Below are 24,884 nucleotides of genomic sequence, written 5' to 3' on the forward strand. Positions count from 1 at the left end.
CCTGGCCCTGCCCCCCAAACTGCCCATCCATCTCTGCAGGGCCGCCCGCCCCCCGCTTTGAGAGAGGGAGGTGAGAGGTTTGGGGAGGGGGGAACCCCAGGGCGGCCTTGAGAAAGCAGAAGGGCGGCCAGGGAGGAGCTTGTGGGGACACAAAGGGGAACCGTGGCAGCCGGCGTGGCTGTCCCCTCCCGGGAGCGAAAGAGGAAGGAAGGACGGGGCCGGGGGTGCGGGAGCGGGGGCTGCGGGGATGGAGAGCCGGCCTCCGGGCGGCCCGCGGGCCTCGCGGCTCCTCGGCTGGCTCCTGGTCCCGTGGGCTCTGCGCCTGGCAGGTAGGTGTGGGGCCCCGGCCCGGGCGGCCTCCGGGGCTTGGCGGGTTGGCCTCGTTCCATCCATCGCGGACCTCGCAGCTGCCGGCAGGGCTTGGGGAGCCAGGCGCTCCCACCCTCCCTCCCTCCCTCCCCCCCCCCCCGGCGCGAGGAGGGTGGGTCCTGGGCGCTGGCACCCCAGGGAGGTCGCCCCGCCGTCACCCCAGCCCACGCCACGGGGTGCAGACCCATCCCCGCGGCCCCTCGCTGCCCCGCAGGGCTGATGAGCTTCTCACCAGCCGCTCCGGCCCCGCGACGGCCCCGTGGTCCCCCCCACCAGAGGTCAGGAGCTTCCCCGGCTAGTCACATTGGATTTCCTAAGGCACTGGGGAGCTGCTTCTGCCCCCCTCTTTCATTTATAGTATAAACAATTCTCATGACCCCCAATAACCTGGGTGGAGCCCCCCCACTCTTCTCCAGTTAGTGCTCATGGATTTCAAAGATGGGGAAACGCTGGCCCCAGCGGACTGGTAAAGCCGCAGCAAGGCCTGGCTAGTGGGCTGGGGTCCCTTCTTGCAAAGACCCTCCTCCTGCTCCTCCTCCCTCTCTCCTCCTGCTCCTCCTCCCTCTCTCCTCCTCCTCCTCCTCCTGTTCTTTCTTTTTTCACGCGTCTGTCCCGGGGATTGAGCTCAGGGCCTGGGCGCTGCCCCTGAGCCTTTTTTGCTCAAGGCTAGCTCTCTACCACGTGAGCCACAGCGCCCATTTGGTTTACCTGCTGGTTGTGTGGAATTAAGGGTCTCATGGACTTTTGTGCCTGGGTTGGCTTTGAACCACGATCCTCACATGTCAGCCTTCCGTGTGGCCAGGATTACAAGCACGAGCCACCAGGGCTCCTCGGCTTCACGCCTTGAACCCTGGGTACAGAGAAGCAGAATGGCGCGCACGGGTGACAGTGCTCAGTTCTCTTAACTTCAGCCCCCTGGATCCCTGTCATTTCTCCACCCGGCCCCTCCTCCCCGGTCCCTCCTCCCTCCCCTCCCTGCTGAAGACGGGACGGACGGACGGACGGACGCCCAGCCAGCCAGGGACACTGCCACTGCGGAAAAGCTCTTTTGTAATCCAGAGCATTACAAACACAAACAGACTGGTTTTTTCTTTCTGGCCCGTACTGCAACCAAGGCTGGAGAGAAACGGCTTCTGCTCTTTCACAAGCCCGGGGAGAGAGCCGCTCCGCCCCGCAGGCTGCAGACGGGCCTCGCCCGGGGTCGCCTTCAGGTGCCCCGGCGGGCACGGCCACGCCTGGCCCCGGGCGTGGCTCAGGAGCCCTCTCCTTTCCTGGACGGCCACGGAGGCACAGTTAGGAGCGCGGGGCCCGAGGACACTTTTCTGAAAGCCACGCGGAACACACACCACGACCCTCCAAGGTCCTCACCCACACCGCTGCCCCTTCCTAGGACACTTAGTCGAAACCCTCCCCACCTGGGCTGCCTTTCTTCCCGCTCCCTACCCCGTGGCCACACCCCTTTCAAGCTTCTGGAAGATTCCACAGCTCCCTTGGCCTGGAAGAAGTTCTCCCTGCTGGTGACATCCAAGCTGTCTTAGGCTGTCTTCCTTGTGGAGCCCCCCCCCCCCCGCCTCCCAGCCCCTCTCCTGGTCCCCCGGAATCCTGCTCCCCTGGAACCCTGATTCCTTCGAATTCCACCTGGGGCTCTGAGAGACGCCTGGCGCAGGTGAGGCCACCAAGCCAAGGGCGGGCAGGGTCAGTTCAGAAAAGCTACCCAGGCGCTGCTGGCTCATGCCTGATCTGAGGACCAGAGTTCAAAGCCAGCTGGACTGGCAAGAAAGGAAAAGAAGAAAGGAGAAAAGTCAGAGCTGGAAAACAGAGCAAAGGTAATCGGAGGAGCCTCCGGGGGTCAGAGGTCAAGGCCAGAATCAGGGAAGGCACAGCTAACCCCCCCCCCCCAGTCTTCTCTCACCAGAGCCTTCAGGGTGGAAGCAGGAGGGAGGGAGGAGGGGGCAACCCAGAGCCTGTGCCTGAGGGGGCAGGATGTGGGGGGGGAGGCCAAGATGGGGAAGCCAGGAGGGATGAGAGCCGGCACAGGTCCTGGGGACAGGGAGGTGCCGGCAGCTGGGGGCAGCTGTGTTTAAAGGGAGCTGGGAGAGCTGGGCGCCTGGAGTCCCAGCCACTCAGGAGGCCGCCATCTGAGGACGGTACTTGGAAGTCCATAAGCCTCTGAGGTCCAGTTAATCACCAGAAAGCCAGCCGTGGAGCTGTGTGGCCCAAGGGGTAGAGCGCCGAGGAAGGCGGGTTGGACCTCTAGTGTTTAATCTGATCATCTTTCTCAAATGCACCTGTTACCTTGCCACTTCCCAATTGAAAAGCCACAGAGCCCAGGCTTGGTTGGCAGACACCCCCCCTCCCTGACACCCCCCCCACCTTGCCTTGCCACCTCTTTGCCCTGCCTATCCCCAGCCATAAATCCCTTCTCCCAACTCTGCCCCAACTCAGTGCCCCGTATTGACTTCTAGAAGCTTCACCCAGGAGCTCGGCGGTGCTTCCCTCCCCCTCCCCCTCCCTCCCTCCACGCACCTGGCTGCCTCCCACTCCTTTCTTCCTTCAGAGTTGGGCTCCGTAAAGAGATGTGGGGGGAAAAAAAGACATCAAAAATGTTCCCAGCTGCTCAGTCAGGGCGGTGAACTGCCGGCAGCGTGCCTTTCTTCTCCATCCTTCCCGCGGCTCCAGGATTTCTACACTGAGCCTGTCTCGCTCCTCTGGGGGGGAGGAGGAAAGGGGAGATGGAGAAGCAGAATGAAAAGGACACAATGCTCAGTTCCAGGGTTCCCACCCCTGAGGTCCCTGCCCCCCGCCCCCCAGGCGGGGTGGGGCTCCCTGCTCTGCGTTTCTACCACCCCAGGCATTCCCCATCTCCTCCAGTCATCTCTCTCTCTCAGGTGGGCATCTGCCCCCAGGTGAAAGGGGGCGCCCATGGGTCTGGTCCTCTCTTGTTCCAATGCACCCACCCTCATTCTGAGTCAAGAACCAGAGCCCGAGCCAGGTGCCAGCGGCCCAGGCCAGGATTCTAACGACTCAGGAGGCTGAGGTCTGAGGATCACGATTCAAAGGCAGCCTGGACAGGAAAAGTCTACGAGACTCCTACCTCCAGTGAGCCACCAAAAAGTCAAGGTGCAAGTGTGGCGCGAGTGGTAGAGCGCCAGCCTTGAAAGCTAAGGAACAGCACCCAGGCCCTGAGTTCCAGCCCCAGGACCACACACCCTTCTAAAAAAATTCCCTATGGGCTCCAGGACCCCCTCCACCCTCCCTGATGCCATCGCCGAGGGGGGAGAATGGAGAGAGAGAGAGAGGCGGAGTCCCCGCCTGGCCCAGGAGGGCAGCCGCTTGCCTTTCCGGGGTGGGAAGCCCCAATAGCACCTCCCAAACCTTCCCCAGGCCCCTACACGGCCTCTGGGCACCCCGGGCCCGGGGTCTCAAGGCCTGAGCCAGATGGCCAGGCTGCGGAAGGGCCCACGTGCGATCCCAAGGTGTGGAGAGCGGCGCCACCTTTCGGGGTGCCCTGGGGAGGGCGTGGATGCCCACAGCGCGTGAGCCCCATGCTGGCCCCAGGTCGCCTTCCAGCACATTCCGAACGACCTGCCCAGGGCCACGCATCGTCCTGGGACTCGTGCTCTCAGGCACATGGCAGGGGCTCTGGGATAAGCCAGCGGCGGTGGGGGAGGGGGAGGGGGGGAAGGGGGGTGCCTGTCTTCCCCAACATAGCTCTGTGACGCCCCAGAATGAAATCAGAGCGCGTACTCGGGCCGCAAATGAAGACCGTGGGAACGGCTTCTTTTCCTGGAGTGAAGAATTGAAGCATTTTCCTTTAAAATCGACCCGAGTCAGGGTGGATACCTTTGATCAGCACGTCTGGGGCCTTGCACTCTTGCAGTGGGGAGGTGGGGGAGCGGGCCCAGGCAGAGCTGGTGGGTTTGAAGAGCTTTCCACGAGGCCAGGCAGCTCGAGAGGGAGGGAGGGAGGGAGGGTGGGTGGGTGAGGTGGGGCCCGGACGCTCTGGGTTGGGGGAGTCTGGATGCTCATTGGAGCGTTTTCTCCTCTTCTCCTTCTTCTCCCATCTTTTCCTCCTTCTCCTCCCTCTTTTCCTCCCCCTTCTTCTTCCTTCTCCTCCCCACCTCTCCTTTTGTGCTCATCCTGGGGCTTGAACTCAGGGCCTGGGTGCTGCACTTGAGCTTGTTTTCCCCTCAAGGCTAACGAACCCTCCTCTGCTTGTGGCTTGAGCCACAACTCCCCTTCTGGCTGTGTTTGCTGGTTAATTGGAGATCAGAGTGTGTCAGGTGTGTCTGCCCGGGCTGGCTTTGCTCCATGGTCCTTGGACGGAGCTTCCTTAGTGGCTGGGATTGCAGAATGAGCCACTAGCATGAGGCTCATTGGGGCGGAAGACAGAGCGGGCGGCTCACCGTCCGCCCTCTGTGGACGCTGGCTCGGGCCCTGGGCCGCGGTCCCTGCGTGGGGTTCGGGGAGCCGGAGGCTGTCCCGAAGCAGAGGACAGTGGCAGCCCCGTCGTGCTAAGTTCACACTCCAGCACGTGACGGGCCCTGCCTGCGGAGCAGACGCCCACGTTTCGGGACTGGCCTCAGAAGCTTTGACTCCCTCCGGAAGAGCGAATGATTTGCTTTTGCTGGCTTGGCTATTTTAAAAAAAATGGTAGCATAAGCCAGGGGCAATGGTTCAAGCCTGTAACCTTAGCTATTTGGGAAGATCAGGGCATTCGTTGTGGGTTAAAGCCAGGCCAGGCGAACAGATGTTCTTGAGACTCCATCTCAATCAACAACTGGGCGTGGGGACACACACCTGGCATTCTCCAGTGATCCCAGGAAGCACATGTAGCATCCAAGGCCAGGCATAAGACTCTCCCTTGACAATAACCAGTGACCAAAGGGGCTGGGGGTGTGACTCCAATGGTATCGCACCTGCCAAATCTTTGAGTTCAAACGCCAGTACTGTCAAAAGTAAAGGAGTCCGTGTGTGTGTGTGTGTGTGTGTGTGTGTGTGTGTGTGTGTGTGGTGGGGCTTGAACTCAGGGCTCCGGGCACTGTCCCTGAGCTTGTGCTTGAGGCTGGCGCTCTACCACGTGAGCCACTGCTCTCCCTCCAGCTTTTTGGTGCCTCCTTGGTGATCAGAGCCTCACAGACTTTCCTGTTGGGGTTGGCTTTGAACCACAGCCCTCAGCTCTCAGCCTCCTGAGCCGCTAGGACCGCAGTGTGCAGGAGTCACGCAGAGAGAGTGACCCCAAAAACCCCAGGAGGGGAGGGGGCAGGGAGGCCACCCACCCGTGCGGTTAGCCGGGGAATTGAGGCCAGGGGGCCCACCGAGCCTGTAGATAGACGGGGCCCCGAAGGCCAGGGAATTTCTGGAATGTCTGTTTTTTTAAACAGTGGCCAGAGCTGAAGGCTGCGTGTTTGGGGTGACCCTGTCAGAACGCAGCTTTATGTCTATGACAGTGACAGGAGCTCACCAACAGCGCCCCTGCTACGTGTCACACGCTGGGTGCTCTCGTGTTTCAATGGCTTGTCTTGGCCCTGGAAATTGATTTCTGACTCCTCCTTGGGCCTCCACCGGTGGGGAGCCCTTGGGGGTCCAGGCAGGGCAGAAGTCAGGTGCCAGCAGGCGGGGTGGGGTGGACAGTCTTTACCCGCCCCCCCCCCCCCACGCGGTAAGGCAGGAGCCGGGCTGCCGGGAGAAGGCTGTGCTAGCTCAGAGCCCTCCACGCCGCGGGAGGTTGGCCACGCACCCAGGCCAGGCCGGCGATGTGGCGGGTTCCAGGGGCCTCGGTGTCCAGGGGCAGGTCTGTGGGCCCTGCGGGGGCCTGTCGCTGGGGCAGGCGGGGCTGGGAGTTTCTGAGGAAGGCAGGACCGTCCTCCCCACCTCCCCGGTCCCTGGACGAGGCAGCCTGGCCCTGTGTGTACCAGGCACGCTGAGCTCCAGGTCCATCAGGACCCCTGTCAAGGTGGCGTTGACGTCTCCTGTGTGGCGAGCCACTCAGAGGTCCTGAGGTGTGAAGCTGTCTGCTGAGGGTTTTTTTGTGTGTGTAGGATTTGAACTCAGGGCCTGGGCACTGGCCCTTACCTTTTTCACTCAAGGCTGGCGCCCTACCACTGAAGCTACAGATCCTCTTCAGGTTAAGTGGAGCTGAGATCCTCACAAACTTTCCTGCTCGGGCTGGCCTTACACCAAGTCCTCCTAGCTCAGCCTCCTGCATAGCCAGGATTCCAGGGGTGAGCTGTTGCTCCTCTAGCAAAGGTTTAAAGTGACAGAGCTGGGATCGGAATCTGGCCTGGGCTTTCCTCAAGTCCCTCCTGCCCCACCCCGGCCCAGCCTTCTGTCCCCGCTATATAGAGCGTCCTGCAGTAGCTGGAGATGCAGAGACCCGAGGGATGGAGGGCAGGACCTCTCTGAAATCCCCTGCAAAGTGGGGGTGGGGAGTGGCTTGGCAATGGCCTGGCTGTCCAGTTGGGGTGTCTATGCTTACAGTTGTGGTATCTATGCTGCTTATAGCTGTGTGGAGAGGGGCAAGAAAAGATTGGAGGCCAAATAGGCACCAAGATTTAGCAAGGCTGGGCCAGTTGGAAGCATCTAGGCTGACCCTCCCTGACCCTCCCTCCCCCCCATATCTGTGTGCCAGGAATGGGGACTTGAACTCAGGGCCCAGGTGCTGTCCTTTAGCTTTTTTTGTTTGAGGCTAGGGCTCTCTACCACTTGAGCCACAGCGCCACTTCTGGCATTTTGCAGGTTAATCGGAGATGAGAGTCTCGCAAACTTTCCCACCTGGGCTATCTCTGAACCCTCTCTAGGATTCCAGGTGTGAGCCCCAGCACCCGGCCCCTTCCTGTGGCTGTGGGGACCCCTTCACTCAGGCCCTCCCCTGTCCTTTCCCATAATCCCCCTGGCTGGGAGCAGGGAGGCAGGGCCTTGCCTGGCCAAGCTCGGGAGCTTATAGTGTTCTCCATGGGGGGGGGGTGGGGCTGTGGGGTGCCAGTGAGCCCTGCTTCCCCGTGACCCCCGTCTCCTCCTCGGTGCCAGGGGCCCAGGGCCCCCCAAGCCCTCGCCCGGAGTTTGTTCCTCTAGACCGTTACATGGCAGAATCACAGAAGTGACCCATCTGGTTCCTGGCCCTGGCCACACTGTCCTGCGGGGAACAGGTGGCCTTAGCCAGAACAAGGGGCAAAACCCACGAGCCAAAGCCACGGAGCCCACGAAGCCCGAAGCAGGGGCTGCGCATTTGTAACTTCCACCGGGCTCCAGCAAAACCCAGGTCGAGTGCCTGTGGTCGCAGTGCCTGACGCCACCATTTGCATCCCTGCCCGACGCCCTGCGGCTCCTGGCGCTGCCCATGGCTGCTGCTCCAGCCCGGGCCCTGGCTCCACTCCTGTCCTTGGCCCAGGCAGTCTTCAGACCGGCCCCCGGCCTCAGGAAGCCATGGCTCCGGGCCTCTCAGACCCTCTGGTGCTTCATCTGTGGAGTGGGGCTGTGTTGCCAAGATGGTTGGGATGTGATCGGACACGGGGCCCGTGCCATTCACAGCCAGGGCGGGCTTCCTGCCAGGTCCCTTCCCTTCCGGCTTCTGGTGCCCAGGTTGCCAGTGTGCCCAGCCCCCACCTGTCCAGACGGACTGTGGTCACACCGGCCATGGTCACACTGGGGCTACTGCTGGGCAGGGGGCCCCCCAGGACCAGGACCAGGCCCAGGCCTGCCCCCTTCCCGTGCGTGGAGAGTTCACGGCTGGCATGAACGTCTCATTGGCAGCCAGCTGGAGCAGAGGAGGCAGGCAGGACCCCCACTGCCTGTACCCCCAAAATGAGTGTCTGAGGAACAGAGGTCAAGGGGTCTGGACGGCTTCGTGGCCTGGGTTCTTCCGTGTTGATTGCCTGCCACAAGAGGCGAGTGGGGGTGGCGGGCCCCAAGGTGGGGCCAGAGGCCTGGACTGTCACCGCAGTCCCTCTCTTGCTCCTGGGCCTTGGCCTGACGCCTTGACTGGCTGCCATTACTGATGGAAAAGGATTCCACCCTTTTCTAGAAGGATCTGTCAAATGGAGAGAATTTCCCGAGCTCCTCAGAGGAATGTCTTCCTGCAGAACGGGAAGAAGGTGGCTTTGTGGTGCCGATGGCATCCGCCCTGCCCCGGAGTCACCTCAGGTCCACTGGGGGAGGAGCAGCTCCCCCCCCCCCCCCGGGAGGAGGTGCAGCCGCTTCCCTGGTGACATCGGCCATGGTCATCCAGGAGGAAACCTGGACAAGCTTAGGCCCCATTGGCCCCAGCGGATAAGCAGCTCCTGAACCAGGACTGAAGGCCCTGGAGTGGCCGAGTGAGGGGGTGGAGAGAGGGTGGCGGGGGCGTCCCGGAGTCGGGGGGCCTCGTGCTGGGTGGGCGATGGATGGGCCGGGCTGTGCGCTCAGTCATTGGTGCTTCACTCTCTCTGTGTCTCTCTATGTCTGTGGCATGACTGGGATTTGAGCTTCATGTTTTCTAAGCAGATGCTTTGTTTCTTTAGCTATGGTCACCCCCCTTCCCCCTTTCTCTTTCTTTGCCCATCCTGGGGCTTGAACGCAGGGCCTGGGCACTGTCCCCAAGCCTCTGTGGTCAAGACTAGCGCTCTACCACTTGAGCCACAGCGCCACTTCTGGCTTCTTCTGAGTAGTTTATTGGAGATCTTGGCTTCGAACTGCAGTCCTCAGATCTCAGCCTCCTGAGTAGCTGGGATTCCAGGCATTGGTTACGTTGCCTGGTTCTCGTGCTACTCTCTGGCTTATTGTCCTTCCTGGCCTACCAAGGACCTTGAAAGATTGTGCAATAGCCCCAGCCCCCGACACCCTCCACTCAGCCCTGCCGCATCCCAGACAACCTGAACCAAGGTTCCTTGGTTGATGACAAAACTAGAGTTTGGATATTGTAAAAACCACCAGAATACAGAAATAAAAAGCATGGCCAGGGGCTGGTGGCTCACGCCTGTAATCCTGGCTACTCAGAAAGCTGAGTGAGATTTGAGGCATCGTGGCTTGAAGTCAGCCCCAGCAGGAAAAGTTGGTGAGACTCTGATCTCCAATGAACCACTAAAGAAACCAGTAGTGGAGCAGGGGCCCAAGGGGTAGGGTGCTAGCCTTGAGCAAAAGAAGCTCAGGGACAGTGCACAGGCCCTGAGTCCAAGCTTTGGGGCTGGTGTGTGTGTGTGTGTATGTGCGCACACGCACACGCACACGTACGCACACATACACTAAAGTGAGGGGCAAGCTGGGCATGCTTGTAATCCTAACTACTCAGGAGGCTGAGACCTAAGGATGACAGTTCGGAGGTAGCCCAAGCAGCAAAGCCCGTGAGACTCTTACCCTCCATTAACCACCCCAAAGCCGGAAGTGGAGCTGTGGTTCAAGTAGTAAGGTGCCGTTACTTGAGCGAGAAAGCTAAGAGTCAGTGTCCAGACCCCTGAGTTCAAGCCCCAGCCCCAGCACACACGTTCACATCCACATCTGTCGTGCCAGAGCCTGGTGGGCCGGCCTGTAATTCCAGCTGCTTGGCGTATGGAGGGAGCAGCATCTCAGTCCAGGGACAGCCTGGACAAAGGCATGCGACCCCATCTGAAGATTAAAATGGCGGGGGATGCTGCCTCCCAAGGCAGGGGCAGAGGGAGATGCAAAGTTCCTCCCTGCTCTGTCTGAGACACGTGTGCTCCTGGGAGTGGGAGGCGGTGGGGAGGGGGAGGGGGTCCTAAGTACCCTGGAGGCCCTCTCACTCCCTGCCCCCCCACCCCGAGTCTTCCGGAAGGCCCTGCCTTCCTGGAGGTCCCCCCTGTTCCCCAGCCTCTGGCTCAGGGTGAGCTGAAGCGAGCTGAAAAGAGACCAGCCTGGCCTCGTGCCAGCCTTACCACAGGCGGGAGGCCCGGGCTCGCTTCCCCAGCAAAACAAATCTCTCGGCTCCCTCTGAGCGTCTCAAACACACGATCTTCTCCCGATTAACAAGCCAGCCTGCGTGTTCTTGGCTGCCTGCTGCCGACCTCAATTTAAAACTGTCTGCTCCGGAGCTGCCGCAGAGAGGAGGACTCGGGAGGCAGAGAATATTGGAGCCAAGGGGGTCTGTGTCACTGAAGTTGGTGGCAATGGCTGCCAGCCCTAGCCTGAATCTGAAAAGTACCTGGGAAGTCCTTCCTTCCTTTCCTTCCTCCCTTCCCTCTCTTTCTCTTTGTGCCAATACTTGGACTTGAACTCAGAGCAGGAGTGAAGTCACGCGTGCAGCGTGCTTGCCCTATGGCTGCGCCCGCGTGCGGGGGAGGTGCTAGTCTTAGTCCTCGTGTGGGAGGGGCGGGCAGCCTCCGTGACCCCTGCCACGCTCTCCTGTTGCTTTTCCCACAGGAGGACAGTCCATCAGCCACACGGGTCCCCCCATCGTCGCCTCCCTAGCCAACAGAACCGCCTCCTTCAGCTGCAGGATCACCTACCAGTACACCCCGCAGTACAAGCATTTCCACGTGACTTATTTTCGTGTGGACCTCCAGGGCAGAAAAAGCAAAGAGTGGCCCACTGACTGCAGACCCGGCCCGGGGGTCGAGAACCAGACCTACGCCTTGGATTGCCCGGTCTCCCCAAGGCTGCTTGACGCCTCGGCCACGGGCACCTATTACTGTAGCGTCTACTGGCAGAGCCTCATCGCTCACGGCAATGGCACCTTCATCCTGGTGAGAGGTGAGTCCTCCCTGGGGCTCCTCCCGGGGCCGAGCGTGGGAGCAGGGCTGTGCCGGAAGGTCTTTGCCTTCGCGTCTGGCTTTGGTGAAAGTGGACCAGCACACCCTCGCGGAGCTGTCAGCCGGTAGACGTGCCACGAGCAGGGACCTGAGCTGTGCACCTGCCCCCGGCTGCCCCCCGGCGGCCCCCGGCTGCTGGCCGGCTCCTTGGTCTCGGGGTCGCATCAGCGCAGTGCCGTGAGGGTTTGGTCTGGGCAGAAAGAGGCGTGCAGGTGTCTACTTGCGGACACGTGACACAGGTGAAGCCTTGGCTCGTGTGGATCTTTCAGGAAAGAAATTCATGGGGAAGGGCACATCCTGAGAGACCCCATGAGGTTTCACCTGAGCCCAGCACTCCAGCTGTGATTCTCTGATTTGCTTCTGTGATTCTCACTCGAAGTGGTGGTGGTGGGCGGGGGGGGGGCTTGGAATCCCACAGACTTGGGTTTGAATCCCTGCTCTCCTGCTTGCTCAGATGTGACCTTGGACCTGTGCAGGATTGGCGGGGGGGGGGGGGGGAGCCCCTGCCCGTGAGAGCTGCCGTCTGGCAAAAGGAGAGTCAGGACAAGTAACACTGATGTGATGTCAGCTGGGCATAGGTGGCTCACGCCTGTCATCCTAGCTACTCGGGAGGCTGAGATCCGAGGCTCTTGGTTCAAAGCCAGCTCAGGTAGGAAAGTCGATGAGACTCTTATCTCCAATTAACCACCCAAACGCCGGACGTGGAGCAGTGGCTCAAGTGGTAGCGCATTCGCCTTGAGCAGAAACGCTTAGGGATAGTGCCAGGCCCTGAGTTCAAGCCCCAGGACTGGCATAAAACAAACAAAACACAAAACAAAGAAAAAGATGACTTGAGTCTCTCAGGTTCCCGCAGACCGCCCTCGGTGGAGCCAGCTCCCCAACGCAGGTGCCCAAAGGGTCAAACCACACGGTCCTTGTCTTTAAAGAGAACTGAGCAGAAGGCTTAGCAAAGCAAGAGCGAGACTCTGACCTGGGCAGAGCGGAGCCAATAGGAGAAGGCTGGAAATGAGGTCTTGGATAAAGGAGAATGGGGGCCTTGGGGGCTGGTGGGCTCGCTAGGCCCCGACTTCTCCCAGAAAAACTAATCCTCCGTTCCCTGCCTTCCTCGCAGACACGGGGTACCGAGAGCCCCCGCCCAGCCCCCGGAAGGCCCTCTTCCTTGGCTTTACCGGGCTCCTGGGTGTCCTGAGTTTGCTGCTCACGGCCCTGCTGCTGTGGAAGAAGGTAAGGCCCGGGCGCACAGCTGGGCGATCCCTGCACTCCCACCACGGGCCTGGGGAGGCCTCACGGGGCAGAGGGGCTGCCGCTGCCCTGCACAAAGTCCTGGGCCTGGGGAGGGTACGTGCACCCCTGGGGCTGGAGTCCCCCCCGGCCACCTCCCCAGGGACTGAGAGATCGTCCCAGGCGTCTCTGCCCGCACCGCCAGGCCCTGTCTGATCTACTGCAGGACCCAGAGCTCTTTGGGGCCTGTGCTTGCTCAGCATGGACCACGCCCCCAGTCCTAGATCTTCTCCTTCTGTGGGCGTGCCAGTCCTGCGGCTCGAACGCAGGGCCTAGACACTGTCCTTGAGCTTTTGTGCTCAAAGCTGGTGCTCGGCCACTTGAGCCACGGCTCCCCTTGCAGCTTTTTGTGGTTGATTGGAGATGAGTCGCAAGGACTTCCCATCCCAGGCTGGCTTCAAACCATGATCCTCCGATCTCCGCCTTCTGCATAGCTGGGATCCCAGGCAAGAGCCACTGGCAAAGCAGCTCTAGCTCCGTAGTCTCTTGGTCTCGGCATGTGTGCTCAGGCTAGCGTTCTACCGCTTAAGCCACAGCGCCACCGTCGGCAGTGGGTGGTTCATCGGAGATAAAAGTCTCACAGACCGTTCCTGCCTGGCCTGGCTTCCGCAGCAGCCGTCTGATCCCAGCCTCCTGAGTATCTAGGGGCCACTGTGCCTGGCCGGACAGCACACTAGAGACTCTTCAAAGCCTCACGCACCTGGAGGCTCACACCCAACTCCTCCCTCCCAGTCTTTCTCTCACAAGCCCTGTGCTCTGTCTGTCCAGCGCTCAGCTCCTCTGATTTCCTCCCTGGCTCGGGCTCCATCCTCCTCTTCCGACCCTGTGCTTGCCTCTTCCCCCTCCACCGCCCACTCTGGCCAGAGTGGCCCTACAGGCCGGGGTGTCCCGGGGCCGGGTGCTTGTGGACCCGTGCACAGTGCTGGCTGAGAGAGGCCGGCCGTGCTGCGGCGGTGCAGAGCTGGGTCTCAGAAGGGCCTGGAGACCCGGCGAGCCAGGCCCCGGATGGTCAGGGCTGGCTGCAAAGGACGGGCCACCCCCTGCCTACAAAGACACGGCACCGCGCGAGCTTTCAGGGAGTGCCCTTCTTGGCCCTGGGGGGGGGCCCTGCTCCAGCCCAGGCCTCCTCAGCACCCCCTAAAGGGCTCCTCTCCGGGTGACCTCAGCCCCTCCCCAACTGCCCCTAACCTTCAGTCTGCCCTGAAGGTACGGTCTCCTCTGTGGCCCCCTGCAGACCTGGGCCCCTTCCTGAGGGCCACAGCGCCGCGGGCCCCTGAGTGGCTCCCACTCTTCTCCCAGGGCTTGCCAGGCGTGTGGGGGGGGCCAGCAGGGAGGCCCACAGGGCCCACGGTCCCCAGCTCTGGTGGACTGGCCCCCTGGGACCACGCAGTTCACGTCCTCCAGCCTTGATGGCTTCCGAGCCACCAGGACCCCAGCAGTGTTGACAAGAGGCGCCGTCGAGAAGCCCCGACTGCAATGGGGCCTCTAGGAGCAGGTGCTTCAGAGACGGCGGCGGCGCCAGGTTTGAGGGTGGGGGCGCCCCGAGGGCAGCCACTGACTCGCTGGATGCGCCTCGGTTTTCTCCTCTGCGGAATGGGCGGCTTCATGGCCACGCGCTTGGGGGGACCCGAATGAAGAACGGGTCGCAGCAGCCTCGCGCAGCTGCGCGGTGCCCCGGGTGTCATGAGCTGCCTGCGTTCCGCACGGGCTCGCCGCACGGAGCAGTCAGGATGTCAGGATGGTGTGTGCGTGAAGCTCAGACCCGAGTTCAAATCCTGCCCCTGCCACTTCGCCGGCTCCCTCGTCCTCTCTGAGCCTTCGCGTCTTCACGTGCAGGACAGAGGGGGCCCGAGGACTGCCGCGGCGCGCGGAGAGGCAGACTTCTGCCCCCCGTCACCCCCACACTGGCGGTGGCTGGGGGTGGCGCCGGCTCACGCCTCCTGCGAGTTAAGTAGCTCTCAAGAGCTAATCCCGGAGTAAATGGGCTGGCGATTGGCAGGCGGCCAGGGTTTTTAATTAGCTCCTGCCCCGCGATGAAGCTGCGTTGCTCTGCTGTTGGCAGCGTGGTGCCTGCCGTGAGGGGGGCTTCCAGACCGCCTCTCTGTGTCTCCCACTGTCACCCCAACTCTGTCCCCTCCCAGCAGGCCTGCTCAGCCTCTTGACTGTGCTTTGGCGCTGCTGAAGCTGTGCCGTGGGCCGGGAACCTCCTGGCCTCCTCCCCGCGGCCTTCCGGGCTTCCGGTGGCCCCCGCCGCCCTGCCCCCCCCCCCCCCCCGGGCAGGCGGGCCTGCTGGCCGTGCTGCTTTACCTTCGCTCCCGCGGGGCCTGCGGGGTCCTCGGGGGTCACCCCCCCCACCCCCGTGCGTGAGTGTGTATCTGTGGGGTGTGTTCGCGTGTAAGCCTGTGGTGTTTGAGTGTGACTTGCGTGTGAGCTGTGATCACACTGGCGGGGCCCTTCCCACGAGTACCTTCATGGAGGACTTGGGGCATCTGCCACGTGGCCTTCTGACCACCCACCATCTTGTCCCCTGCCGGGGTCTGGGAGGGGAGGGCCTGACAATCCTGTCTCCTGTACTCCCTACAGAAGCAGATGCTGGCTCTTATGAAGCACCCCACCCATACACGTCCAGACCCACAACCTGCCAGCCGGCCCACGCAGCCCCCAGAAGAGTCTTTCTACACGGTGAGCCCCACGCCTGCCTGTGCTCTTCCCCCGTCTCGGGCCCAACTTGGGGTCTGACAGCCCCTACCTCCCAGCCCAGGCGCCTCCAGGTCCTCTTCTATAAAAGGGATTCACGAATTCCCACCTTGGGAAATTTCTAGAAGGAGAAAAGAAAAGGTCATCGTGAGGGCCCCTGTAGGCACGTCCGTGGGAAATGCCACCCAGTGCGCTCCTGGGCACGTCCGGCCCCGGCCCTTCGGGAGCGAGGGGCAGGGAGCGCCAGAGTTGCTAAGAGATGAAGAAATTTCCTTCTTCTAGTCAAATGACTTCTAACCACCTGCCAGCTCCTTCTTGTTTTCTTACGCAAACAACCACCTCAGCCACCACAACCAAACTCACACAAAAGGGGAACCGCTGTGGGCCCCTCCCCACACCCTTCCTACGTCCAGGTATTTGCATTTGTTTTATTTTATTATATTTTTTTGGCCGGTACTGAGGCTTGAACTAAGGGCCTGGGTACTATCCCTTAGCTTTGTAAGCCACAGCTCCACTTCTGGCTTTTTGCTGATTAATTGGAGATTAAGTTTTTTGTTGTTGTTGTTGTTGTTTGGCCAGTCGTGGGGCTTGGACTCAGGGCCTGAGCACCGTCCTTGGCTTCTTTTTGCTCAAGGCTAGCACTCTGCCACTTGAGCCACAGCTCCACGTCTGCCTTTTTCTGTGTATGTGGTGCTGAGGAATCGAACCCAGGGCTTCATGCATGCTAGGCAAGCGCTCTACTACTAAGCCACATTCCCAGCCCCTGGAGATTAAGTTTTATGGACTTTGCCTTGGCTGGCTTCGAACCATGATTCTCAGCCGCCTGAGTAGCTAGGATTATAGGTACGAGCCATTGGTATTCGGCTGATTTTCCCTCCCTCCCTCCCTCCCTCCCTCCCTCCCTCCCTCCCTCCCTCCCTCCCTCCTTCCCTCCCTCCCTCCCTTCTTTCCTTCCTTTCTCTATCCCTTTTTGTTTTTATCGGTTGTGGGGTTTGAACTCAGGGTCTGGCTGCTGTCTCTGAGCTCTTTTGTTCAAGGTTAGCATTCTACCACTTTGAGCCACAGCTCCACTTCTGGTTTTTTATTTTGAGTAGTTTATTTGAGATAAGAGTCTCGTGGGGACTTTTCTGCCCTGGCTCTCTTCCACCCTTGGTCCTCAAATCTCAGCCTCCTGAGTATCTAGGATTACAGGTGCAAGCCACCAGTACCCTGCACAGTTGTTGTTGTTTTTTTTTTTCCCACCAGTCTTGGGGCTTGAACTCAGAGCCTGGGCGCTGTCCCTGAGCCTCTTTGTGCTCACTTGAGCCACATCGCCACTTCTTTCCCTTTGTTTGTTCCGTGTGTGTGTGTGTGTGTGTGTGTGTGTGTGTGTGTGTGTGTTTAATTGAAGATAGGAGTCCCTCAGCCTTTGGTCCCCAGGCTGGCTCCTCCGATCTCAGCCTCCTGAGTAGTTAGGATGATAAGCATGAACCAACCACTAGAGCCTGACCCTCTCTTGCTTTTCTTTCTTTTCTGTGGTGCAGGAGATTACATTCAAGCCTTGGACTTGCCTCTTCCACTTGAGCCATGCCTCCAGCCCAAGATTTATTTTTTGTTGGCTGTCTGCCTCCCCCACCACCTGCAGGCACGGCAATGAGGGCTCCCATTCTCCGAGGGCACGCGGGCCGGGCCCCCGATGTCTGCACCCTGTGGTCTCCTAGCATTTCCACACACAGCCTTCCTAACTACATGGACAGGACCCCACGGAGGCCCCACGCAGCCCCTTGCCCCCTGGTGTGGCCGAGGAAGGCAAGGACTATTCTCTTACAGTTGTGCTTTGAGCTCCATGAATAACAAGTCCCCAATGTAGAGGAAGCAAAGGGTCCTTGTCACCTGGAGCTCAGCCCTGTGCAGTCCAGAGCCACCAGGCCGGCCCCCTGGCCCACACCTGCCCCCTCCCCCGGGTCCCCTTCGCTGTCTGAACGAACGCTGGACTCTGTAGGCACGGGCTGTGTGCTCCTGTCCCCAGCACCACCACAGCCGGGGGGGGGGGGGGCTTGGGTAGTCCCTCACAGAGTGCATTCACAGTCTGGCCAGGTCTCCTGGGGGTGGGGGTGGGGTGTCCCATAGGCAACTCCGAGGAGAAGGTGACAGATCCCGAAGGCCCCAGGCTCTCCCTGGGGAATTCCCACCAGCTGGCGGCAGCAGATACAGCCCCACAGTTCCCCAGACCCGTTCCTCTCTCCCCATGTGGGCTTCTGTGTCAGGTACCACATGGAAGCCTCCCCCCACCCCTTTCTCTCTGTTGGCCAAACTGGGGTTTGCACTTAGAACCTTGTTCTTGATCGACAGGCAGACACTCTACCACTGGAGTCATGCCTCCAGACCTTTTTTGATCTGGTTATTTTGTGTATAGTGTGTGTGTCTGTCTGTCTGTGTGTCCACACGCGTGCACGCACACGCAAGCGCACGTGTGTGTCCTGGAGCTTGAACTCAAGGCCTGGGTGCTGTCCCTAAGCTTTTTTCTTTGCTCAAGGGTAGAACTCTACCACTTGAGCCCCAGCACCGCTTCTGGTTTGTCTGCTAATTCATGGGAGATAAGAGTCTCACAGACTTTTCTGCATGGGCTGACTTTGAACCTCAGTCCTCAGATCTCAGCCTCCTGGAGTATTTAGGATTCCAGGGGTGAGCCCCTGGCAAAGTGACCTTCCTAACATACAAGTCCAACTGGGTAGGACGTCCTTCCCCCCCCCCCGCCCCCGCTCCCCCCTTCCCATTCCGACAGAGCCCTGGAACCTTGGTGTTCACTCTTCTAAACCATACTCTCAGACCCCACCCACGGCCTGAAATGCCAACTACACCCTGGCCCAGGGCTGCCCCCACCCCTGCCCTCAGCCCATGGGGGGGGAAGGCCAGGCACTGGCTTTACTCCTCTGCAATGCTAATGACCAGGTCGGCAGGAGGCGAAAGGGCCCAGCCCAGCTCAGGGTCACGCCACAGATGACCCACCGAGACAGCAGCCCCATCAGGCCCCCTGAGGCCGGCCTCCTCGTCACCACCAAGGAAGGGCAGGTGGGACTGGCCTGCAGCTCACGCCCTGCACGGGAGTGCCGCGGGCGGGCAGGACCTGTCAAGGCTTCCCTCTCACTGCTAAGTGGCGGCCATCTCCCCCGCCACGGCGCCTGCCCTCCTGATGCCCGAGCAGCGCCGTGCCCGCGGCTCCCGGGCCTGCGGCTGCCGTGTTCTTCTTGGGCTCCCGCGTGCCAGGCAGCCACGGGAGCTGGAGAGCGGCGGGGAAGCAACCACCTGTGGATCCCAGCCCCTTGCTGCTCTGCCTTCTAGAACCATCCAGCCCAGGGAGGCTGTCAGGTCTGCCAGATCTTGGAGGAGTCCAAGCCTGGGTAGACAGGGCATGGCGGAGGGGGTGGGGGGTGGGGGGTGGGGGAGTGGGCACAAGGTCCCAAGGGAACAAATCCCATCCTGAGGACTAGCAGGAGCTGTAAGTACACTGGGGAGACACCGAGGTACACACGGGTCAGAACGGGCCTCGGGAGTCGCTTTTCCCTAGACACTGGGCTTCTCCTCCCTCTCCCCAGATCCACCCCCTTCTGGTTTGGAGACTCCCTTGGGTGACTCTCCCACCGCCTCCCCCCTCCCTCCCCCCCCCCCCCCGGTGGAAACCCCGGAAGTGAGGGTCTCCCAAGAGTCAAATGGTTTATTACACAGGTTTTCATGCCTGGCTGCCTCTGGGCACCTCCCTCCCGCCTCCCTTCCCCGCCCTCCTCCTGCCTCTTGAGCACCACCTGTCTCTCCAGCCTGCCTCAGCAACCCCTGCTTGACTGTTGCCAGGGAAACCGCCTCCTTGGCAACCAGCCGGCATCCTGTGACACAGACACTGGGGAAAGGGAAGGCTTCTGCCTCTCTTTCAGGCTGTGGCAGGCTCTGAACTAGAGCCCAGCGGGGCCCCGAGAGTGGGGTGTTGCCTGGGGTAGCGGGGAAAGCGGAGTTTTCCTGATCCTATGACAGTTGCTTAGGAAGCATCTATTTACCTAATGCAAGGCTTTTTTTTTTTTTTTTGGCCAGTCCTGGGCCTTGGACTCAGGGCCTGAGCACTGTCCCTGGCTTCTTCCCGCTCAAGGCTAGCACTCTGCCACTTGAGCCACAGCACCGCTTCTGGCCGTTTTCTGTATATGTGGTGCTGGGGAATCGAACCTAGGGCCTCGTGTATCCGAGGCAGGCACTCTTGCCACTAGGCTATATCCCCAGCCCTAATGCAAGGCTTTTGATGTATGATATCTCATCTGATCCTGAGTTACCTCCTCACGGTAGAGGTAATGATTCCCATTTTACAGATGAGAAAATAGAGGCACAGAGAGGGTTAAGGGGGTAGCTGGTGATGGCAGATGTCAAAGTCTTGTCTGACTTCAAAGTCTTGGCTCTTTGGGGGGGGCGGGGGGGCAGAGGCCAGATTCAGATTCCTATGCATGCTAGGCTAGTGTGCTACCACTTAAGCCATGCCTCTAGCCCTGTTGTTTTGCTCGTTCTTTTCTTTTCATTAAAAAAATCATCTTTATGTAGTTGTATAAGGCATGTTGGTCAATGTTACCCCTTCCGTTGTTCTCCTCCATCTTTCCTAACCCCACTCATACCCTCAAGGGCTAGTTATTTTTTAAAAGAAGGTTTCAAGCCAGTGGCTCACACCTGTAATCCTAGCTATTCAAGAGGCTGAGATCTGAGGATTGTGGTTCAAAGCTAGCCTGGGCAGGAAAGTCTATGAGACTTTTATCACCAATAAACCACCAAAAAGCCAGAAGTGGAGCTGTGGCTTAAGTGATAGGGTCCTAGTTTTGAGCACAAAAGCTCAGGGATAGCACCCAGGCCCAAAGTGTTTCTGTCTGAGTTGGACTCTTAACTATGACCCTTCCATTTTCAGCCTCCTGAGTAGCTAGGACTATAGGTGTGAACGGCTGGTACCTGGCCATCTTGACCATCTTGAGACTGGGCCAAGAGTGTGTAAGACACCCCCATAGAAGGAAGCCACACCGGGCTGGGAATGTGGCTGACCAGTAGAGTGCTCGCCTCTCATGCATGAAGCCCTGGGTTCGATTCCTCCATACCACATACACAGAAAAGGCCGGAAGTGGCACTATGGCTCAAGTGGTAGAGTGCTAGCCTTGAGCAAAGAGAAGCCAGGGACAGTGCTCAGGCCCTGAGTTCAAGCACCAGGACTGGCAAACAAACAAACAAACAGAAGGAAGGCACACCATTGCTCATTCGGTGTGACTCTCAGTGTGTCACTGCCAGCTATAAGTTCACGCACCAAGAGCTGAGCCAGACCCGGCGCCTGCCCTCCAGGGGCTCCCGGTCCAGCGGGAGCACAAGAAACCATGGAGGCGGAGCTCTGTACTTCACAGCTGCAGCAGAGCTCACTATTCTGCCCTCCTGGGGCTTGTATGGGGCTGTGGTTAGGGTGGGCTGTGGGAACTGGAATTTCCGGAAGTGACTGGCAGGGGAGGCGAGGGGTAGACTGAGAACCCAGGCTGGAATATCCCATCGGTGGCCAGCAGTGAGACCCCAGGGGGTGTCTGGGACACCCGCAAGCTCAGGCTGGGGAGTAGGTGTGGGTAGATGGGCAGGACCCCCCACAGGACCCGGGGCTTTGAGCTAGGGAGTGGGGCAGATGCTAACAAGGGCCCCGCTGCGCAGTGATGCGGTCTCGGGCCCGGGTGGGGCCTTCGTCTTGCCAGCCAGGTGGAGTTGTGGACAGAGCACAGCGGGGGAGGGGAGATGCCAAGTATGCCATGATCGTCTCTGCGGTCGGAAGGCTGGCTTGGGGGCCCTGGGCTCCCTCTGCACACCAGCCCCTCACCCCAGGGCCCTTTCTCCTGCAGGCCCTACAGCGCCGAGAGACCGAGGTCTACTCCTCCATCGAGACCAAGGCTGGCGGCCTGCCCTCTGCCGAAAGCCCTCCGTCCCAGGTAGGCAGGGAGGGGGCACCGAGCCTGGCCCCTCCTCCCCTCCCCCCTGCCCTCCTCCTCATCTGCGCCCTGGGGGTTCACTAGACTGCAGATGTGAGGCACCTGCTGTGGAATCCAGCCCCCTTCCCAGGCAGCTAGACTACAGGTAGAACTGGGGGCTTTGGACTCCTGCTCCATTCCTAGTAACTGAGCCTGCACAGCCAGGCTGCCTAACTTCTGTGTGTCTCAATCTTCTGTAATACTGACCGAGGGCCCAAAGCTCACAGACGGACTGCTTTTTTTTTTTTGCCAGTCCTGAGGCATGAACTCAGGGCCTAAGCACTGTCCCTGGCTTCTTTTTGCTCAAGGCTAGCACTCTACCACTTGAGCTGCAGCGCCACTTCTGGCCTTTTCTATATATGTGGTGCTGAGGAATCGAGCCCAGGGCTTCATGTATGTGAGCAAGCACTCTACCACTAGGCCACATTCCCAGCCCCAGACTGCTTTGCTGAGCAGTCTTAATCATCATTCAAAGAACACTACCATGTCTACACTGGCTGATCAGGTGTGGGGGGGGGCTTCCAGGTGTCCCCAGGTGGTGCTGGCTAAGGCCAGAGCTGAGTAGATTCTGATGTCCTTGGGCTGGCCTGGTTTTGACATGACAGGGCCTCAGGCCTGCTGATACACCACCGTGTGTGTGTGTGTGTGTGTGTGTGTGTGTGTGTGTGTGTGTGTGTGTGTGTTGTAGATGGTGCTGGGGCTTCAATTCAGGGCCTGGGGCTGTCCCTGAGCTTTGTGTTCAAAGCTAGCACTCTCTACCACTTTGAGCCACAGCACCACTTCTGGTTTTCTAGTAGTTAATTGGAAATAAGACTTTCGAGGACTTTCCTGCCCAGACTGGCTTTGAACCTTGATCTTAGCCTCCAGAGTAGCTAGGATTATAGGCGTGAGCCACCAGGGCCTGGCTTCCGCCACTCTGTCTTTCTTTGACCTATTCACTTATTTGTAAAGTGTGTGAGCTTTGTTTTCCTACCACTCCACGTACCCTGGAATTTGGAAACATCACATCCACATCTGATGGGAGGGAGCTGGGGTCGCTACGAAGTACAACGATGCTAGCCAACGCAGCAGGGCTCAGAAGGGTGGAGCCAGGCCTGGCAGGGTGGTGTGGCCGCTGGGGACCTGGGAGGACCCTTGGGAACCCCAGGGCTCAGCCTCCGGAAGCCCAGGCCGGGGACTGCTGACCTGGCTTCCTGTCCTCAAAGCCTGAAATCGGCCCTGACTGGAAGCAGGGCCTCCCTCCTGAATCACCCAGGTCGTCTAGGCCCTCTCGGCCGAGCCACCCCGTGCCGGGCCCTGGGGTGCTGGACAGGACAGCCCTCCAGGAGTCTTGGGCTGCAGGAACAATGCCACCGAGTCAAGGCGCACAGAGACCTTGCAGTTCTCTTGGGAAGGGAGGGGGGTGTGGGGGGCAGATGGGGGCTGGGAGAGGGGAGGCTCCTGGGGACTAAGTTCCTGGGGGCTTCTGCAAGGTGAGTAGGGGTAGTCAGGGGACAGGGGAGGCTGCTGTGGCCACAGGGTGGAGGGACAACAGGCTGGTCAGGTGGGCTTGGGGACAGAGAGCAGGCGCCTGCCAAAGCTCACAGGAAACAGTCTGTCTGCCGCTGACTCAAGCTAAACCAGTGCAAGTTCATGTGTTCCCTACCTAATCGTTTTCCTTTCTCCATTTCTCTCCTCCTCTCTCCTCTCCTCTGCTCTGCTCCCCTCCCCTCTCCTCCCCTCCCCTCTCCTTCCCCTCTTCTCCTCTCCTCTCCTCCCCTCCCCTCTCCTCCCCCTTCTCTCCTCCCCTCCTCACCCCTCCCCTCTTTCCTCTCCTCTCCTCTCCTCTCCCCTCCCCTCCCCTCCCCTCCCCTTCCTTTCCCTTCCCTCCCCTCCTCTCCTCTCCCCCTCCTCTCCCCTTTCCTCCCCTCTTCTCTCCTGTCCTTCCATTCCCTCCTATCCCCATCTTAACCTCTCCCTCCCCCTCCTTTCCTCTTCCCCTTCCTTTCTCTCTCTTCCTCTCTTCCTCCTGCCCCCTTTCTCCACTTCCCCCCTCCTCCTCCCCCTTCCCCTTCCTTTCTCTTTCCCAGAAGAAACTGCATAGACAAGAAGATGTCAGCGAATTTAACCTGGTCTACGAGAATCTCTAGGTGGGGCTCCCCAGCCTCTGGACCCCTCAAGCCAACGGACCTGACCAGGGCAGACGCCAGGGACCCTGTCCCCTCGCTCTGTCATTCGAGGCCCTCCCTGCCTTGGCTTGCCCTACTTGCCCCATTCTGTACCCCAGCACCTTCAGGCCTCGTGCACGCCCCTCCTGCCCTGGCCTCGCAGTCTTTAAGGATTTGCTTGGCTGCCTCCCTTTCCCGGAGCCCTCCTCCCCTCTGGGTACCCACCCACGGTGCCTGGCGCTGTCTGGGTGGGAAGAGGCCCTGAGCCCCCCGTGCCTGGGCACTGAGGATGGAGCCGCAGCTCAGCTAGTCCGGCGGCAGCTGTGCAGGTGGGAGCAAGAGCCTGGCGTGGGGTAGAGGATGGACAAGCACGGCGGCCAGGCCGAGGCTGGACCGAGCCCAGGGCTGCAGGTGGAGGCCGAGGCCACCCAGCAATCGGTGCTTATCAGACTGGGGTCCTGGAGGGTCCTGTTTGTGCTGTGTGGAGAGGGTGGAAGCCTCTGTGCTCTCTGCCCTCCCCCTCTGCCCCATGGCCTAGGCCCCCCAGGGCCCCTGCCCCGCCTGGCCTGGCCTGGCTGCCCCTGGGGTTCTCTATCTTATCTGCCGTGGGTCCCATCCCCGTAGGGGATGGAGCCGGACAGACCCAGCTCCCGCCCTAGCTGCCTCAAAGCCACCTCTTTCCCACGGTGGCTTGGGGTGTGGCCTTTCCTCAAGCCAGGGTGGACAGCTGTTCACCAGTGTCCAGCTCCAAGCCTTTTGGCTCTTTCAGAGGCTAGCAGGACCCCTCCTTCCATCCTCCAGAGAGCCCTGTCCTGTCACAGGAACCATTTTCCGGGTAGATGGAGTCCTGGTCGCAGGGACTATGCCTTGAGGCGGCCAGGGCCAAGGTGAAAAGCCAGAGCCGGGAAGCACAGGAGGAGCCCCCCCCCCCCCCCCGCCTCCCCTGCTCCTCCTCGGGGCCCTTTCTAGGGAGGCTTGGTGGGGACCGTGCGCAGGCCTTACCCGCACAGCAATCTGTGGCTGCTCTGGCCCCTGCACCCTCTCCCTCCTCTCTCTCTCTCTCTTCCTAAAGCCACAGAAGAACGCTGTTCAAATCTGCTTGGAGTCCTTCTCTCCTTCGGCCAGAAGCTTCCTCGGCTCCTACTTCACGTGGGATAAAATCCCAGGTCCTCCTGTGGCTTGCGGGCCCCCTTGGGGGCCGACCCGTCCCCTCCTTTGGTGGACACAGACCTCGCGTGGGACAAGGCTGGGAGGCCTCCAGTGAGCTAGGCTAAGTGGGGCAGGGGAGGAGAGGAGGGAAAGGGGGCAGGGCCAAGGAGCGTCCCCAAGAGGGGTTTCCAAACAAGAGAAGGTAGACAGGATGGTTCTGGGACCCACCCCTGGTCTCCAGCTTCAGGACAGCAAGACGACGGGGTGCCCGTATCAGTGGGTAAGAAAGGAGGAAGGGACTGAAGGACCTTGAACTTGAGCTCCTTGGGGGCAGGCTCTGGATGGGAGGGCAGAGAGGGAGAGACTATTCTTGGAAGGCAGAGAGGCCACTTGGCACTCCTTGGCTTCCGGCTGCCCGAGCCTCAGTTTCCAGCAATGCTATGATCTGACCCGTCCAGGTGTCTCTTGGAAGGGGGTGGGGAGGGACTACTAAAGAAAGAGGACCA

The 24,884-nt window shown here is 60.4% G+C and overlaps 1 protein-coding gene across 1 annotated transcript; it reads left to right on the forward strand.

Moving 5' to 3' along the window:
• The first annotated feature begins 206 nt into the window (after window positions 1-206).
• Nfam1 (NFAT activating protein with ITAM motif 1) lies at window positions 207-23,211 on the forward strand. The gene is made up of 6 exons (XM_048340200.1): window positions 207-329; window positions 10,720-11,049; window positions 12,220-12,332; window positions 14,973-15,071; window positions 20,957-21,043; window positions 23,152-23,211. Exons 1-6 carry the CDS (start codon window positions 248-250, stop codon window positions 23,209-23,211), a joined length of 771 nt encoding a protein of 256 aa, XP_048196157.1. The 5' UTR covers window positions 207-247.
• The last annotated feature ends 1,673 nt before the right edge of the window (window positions 23,212-24,884 follow it).

This window comes from Perognathus longimembris, chromosome 1, assembly GCF_023159225.1.
Source record: "Perognathus longimembris pacificus isolate PPM17 chromosome 1, ASM2315922v1, whole genome shotgun sequence".
Taxonomy (NCBI): domain Eukaryota; kingdom Metazoa; phylum Chordata; class Mammalia; order Rodentia; family Heteromyidae; genus Perognathus; species Perognathus longimembris.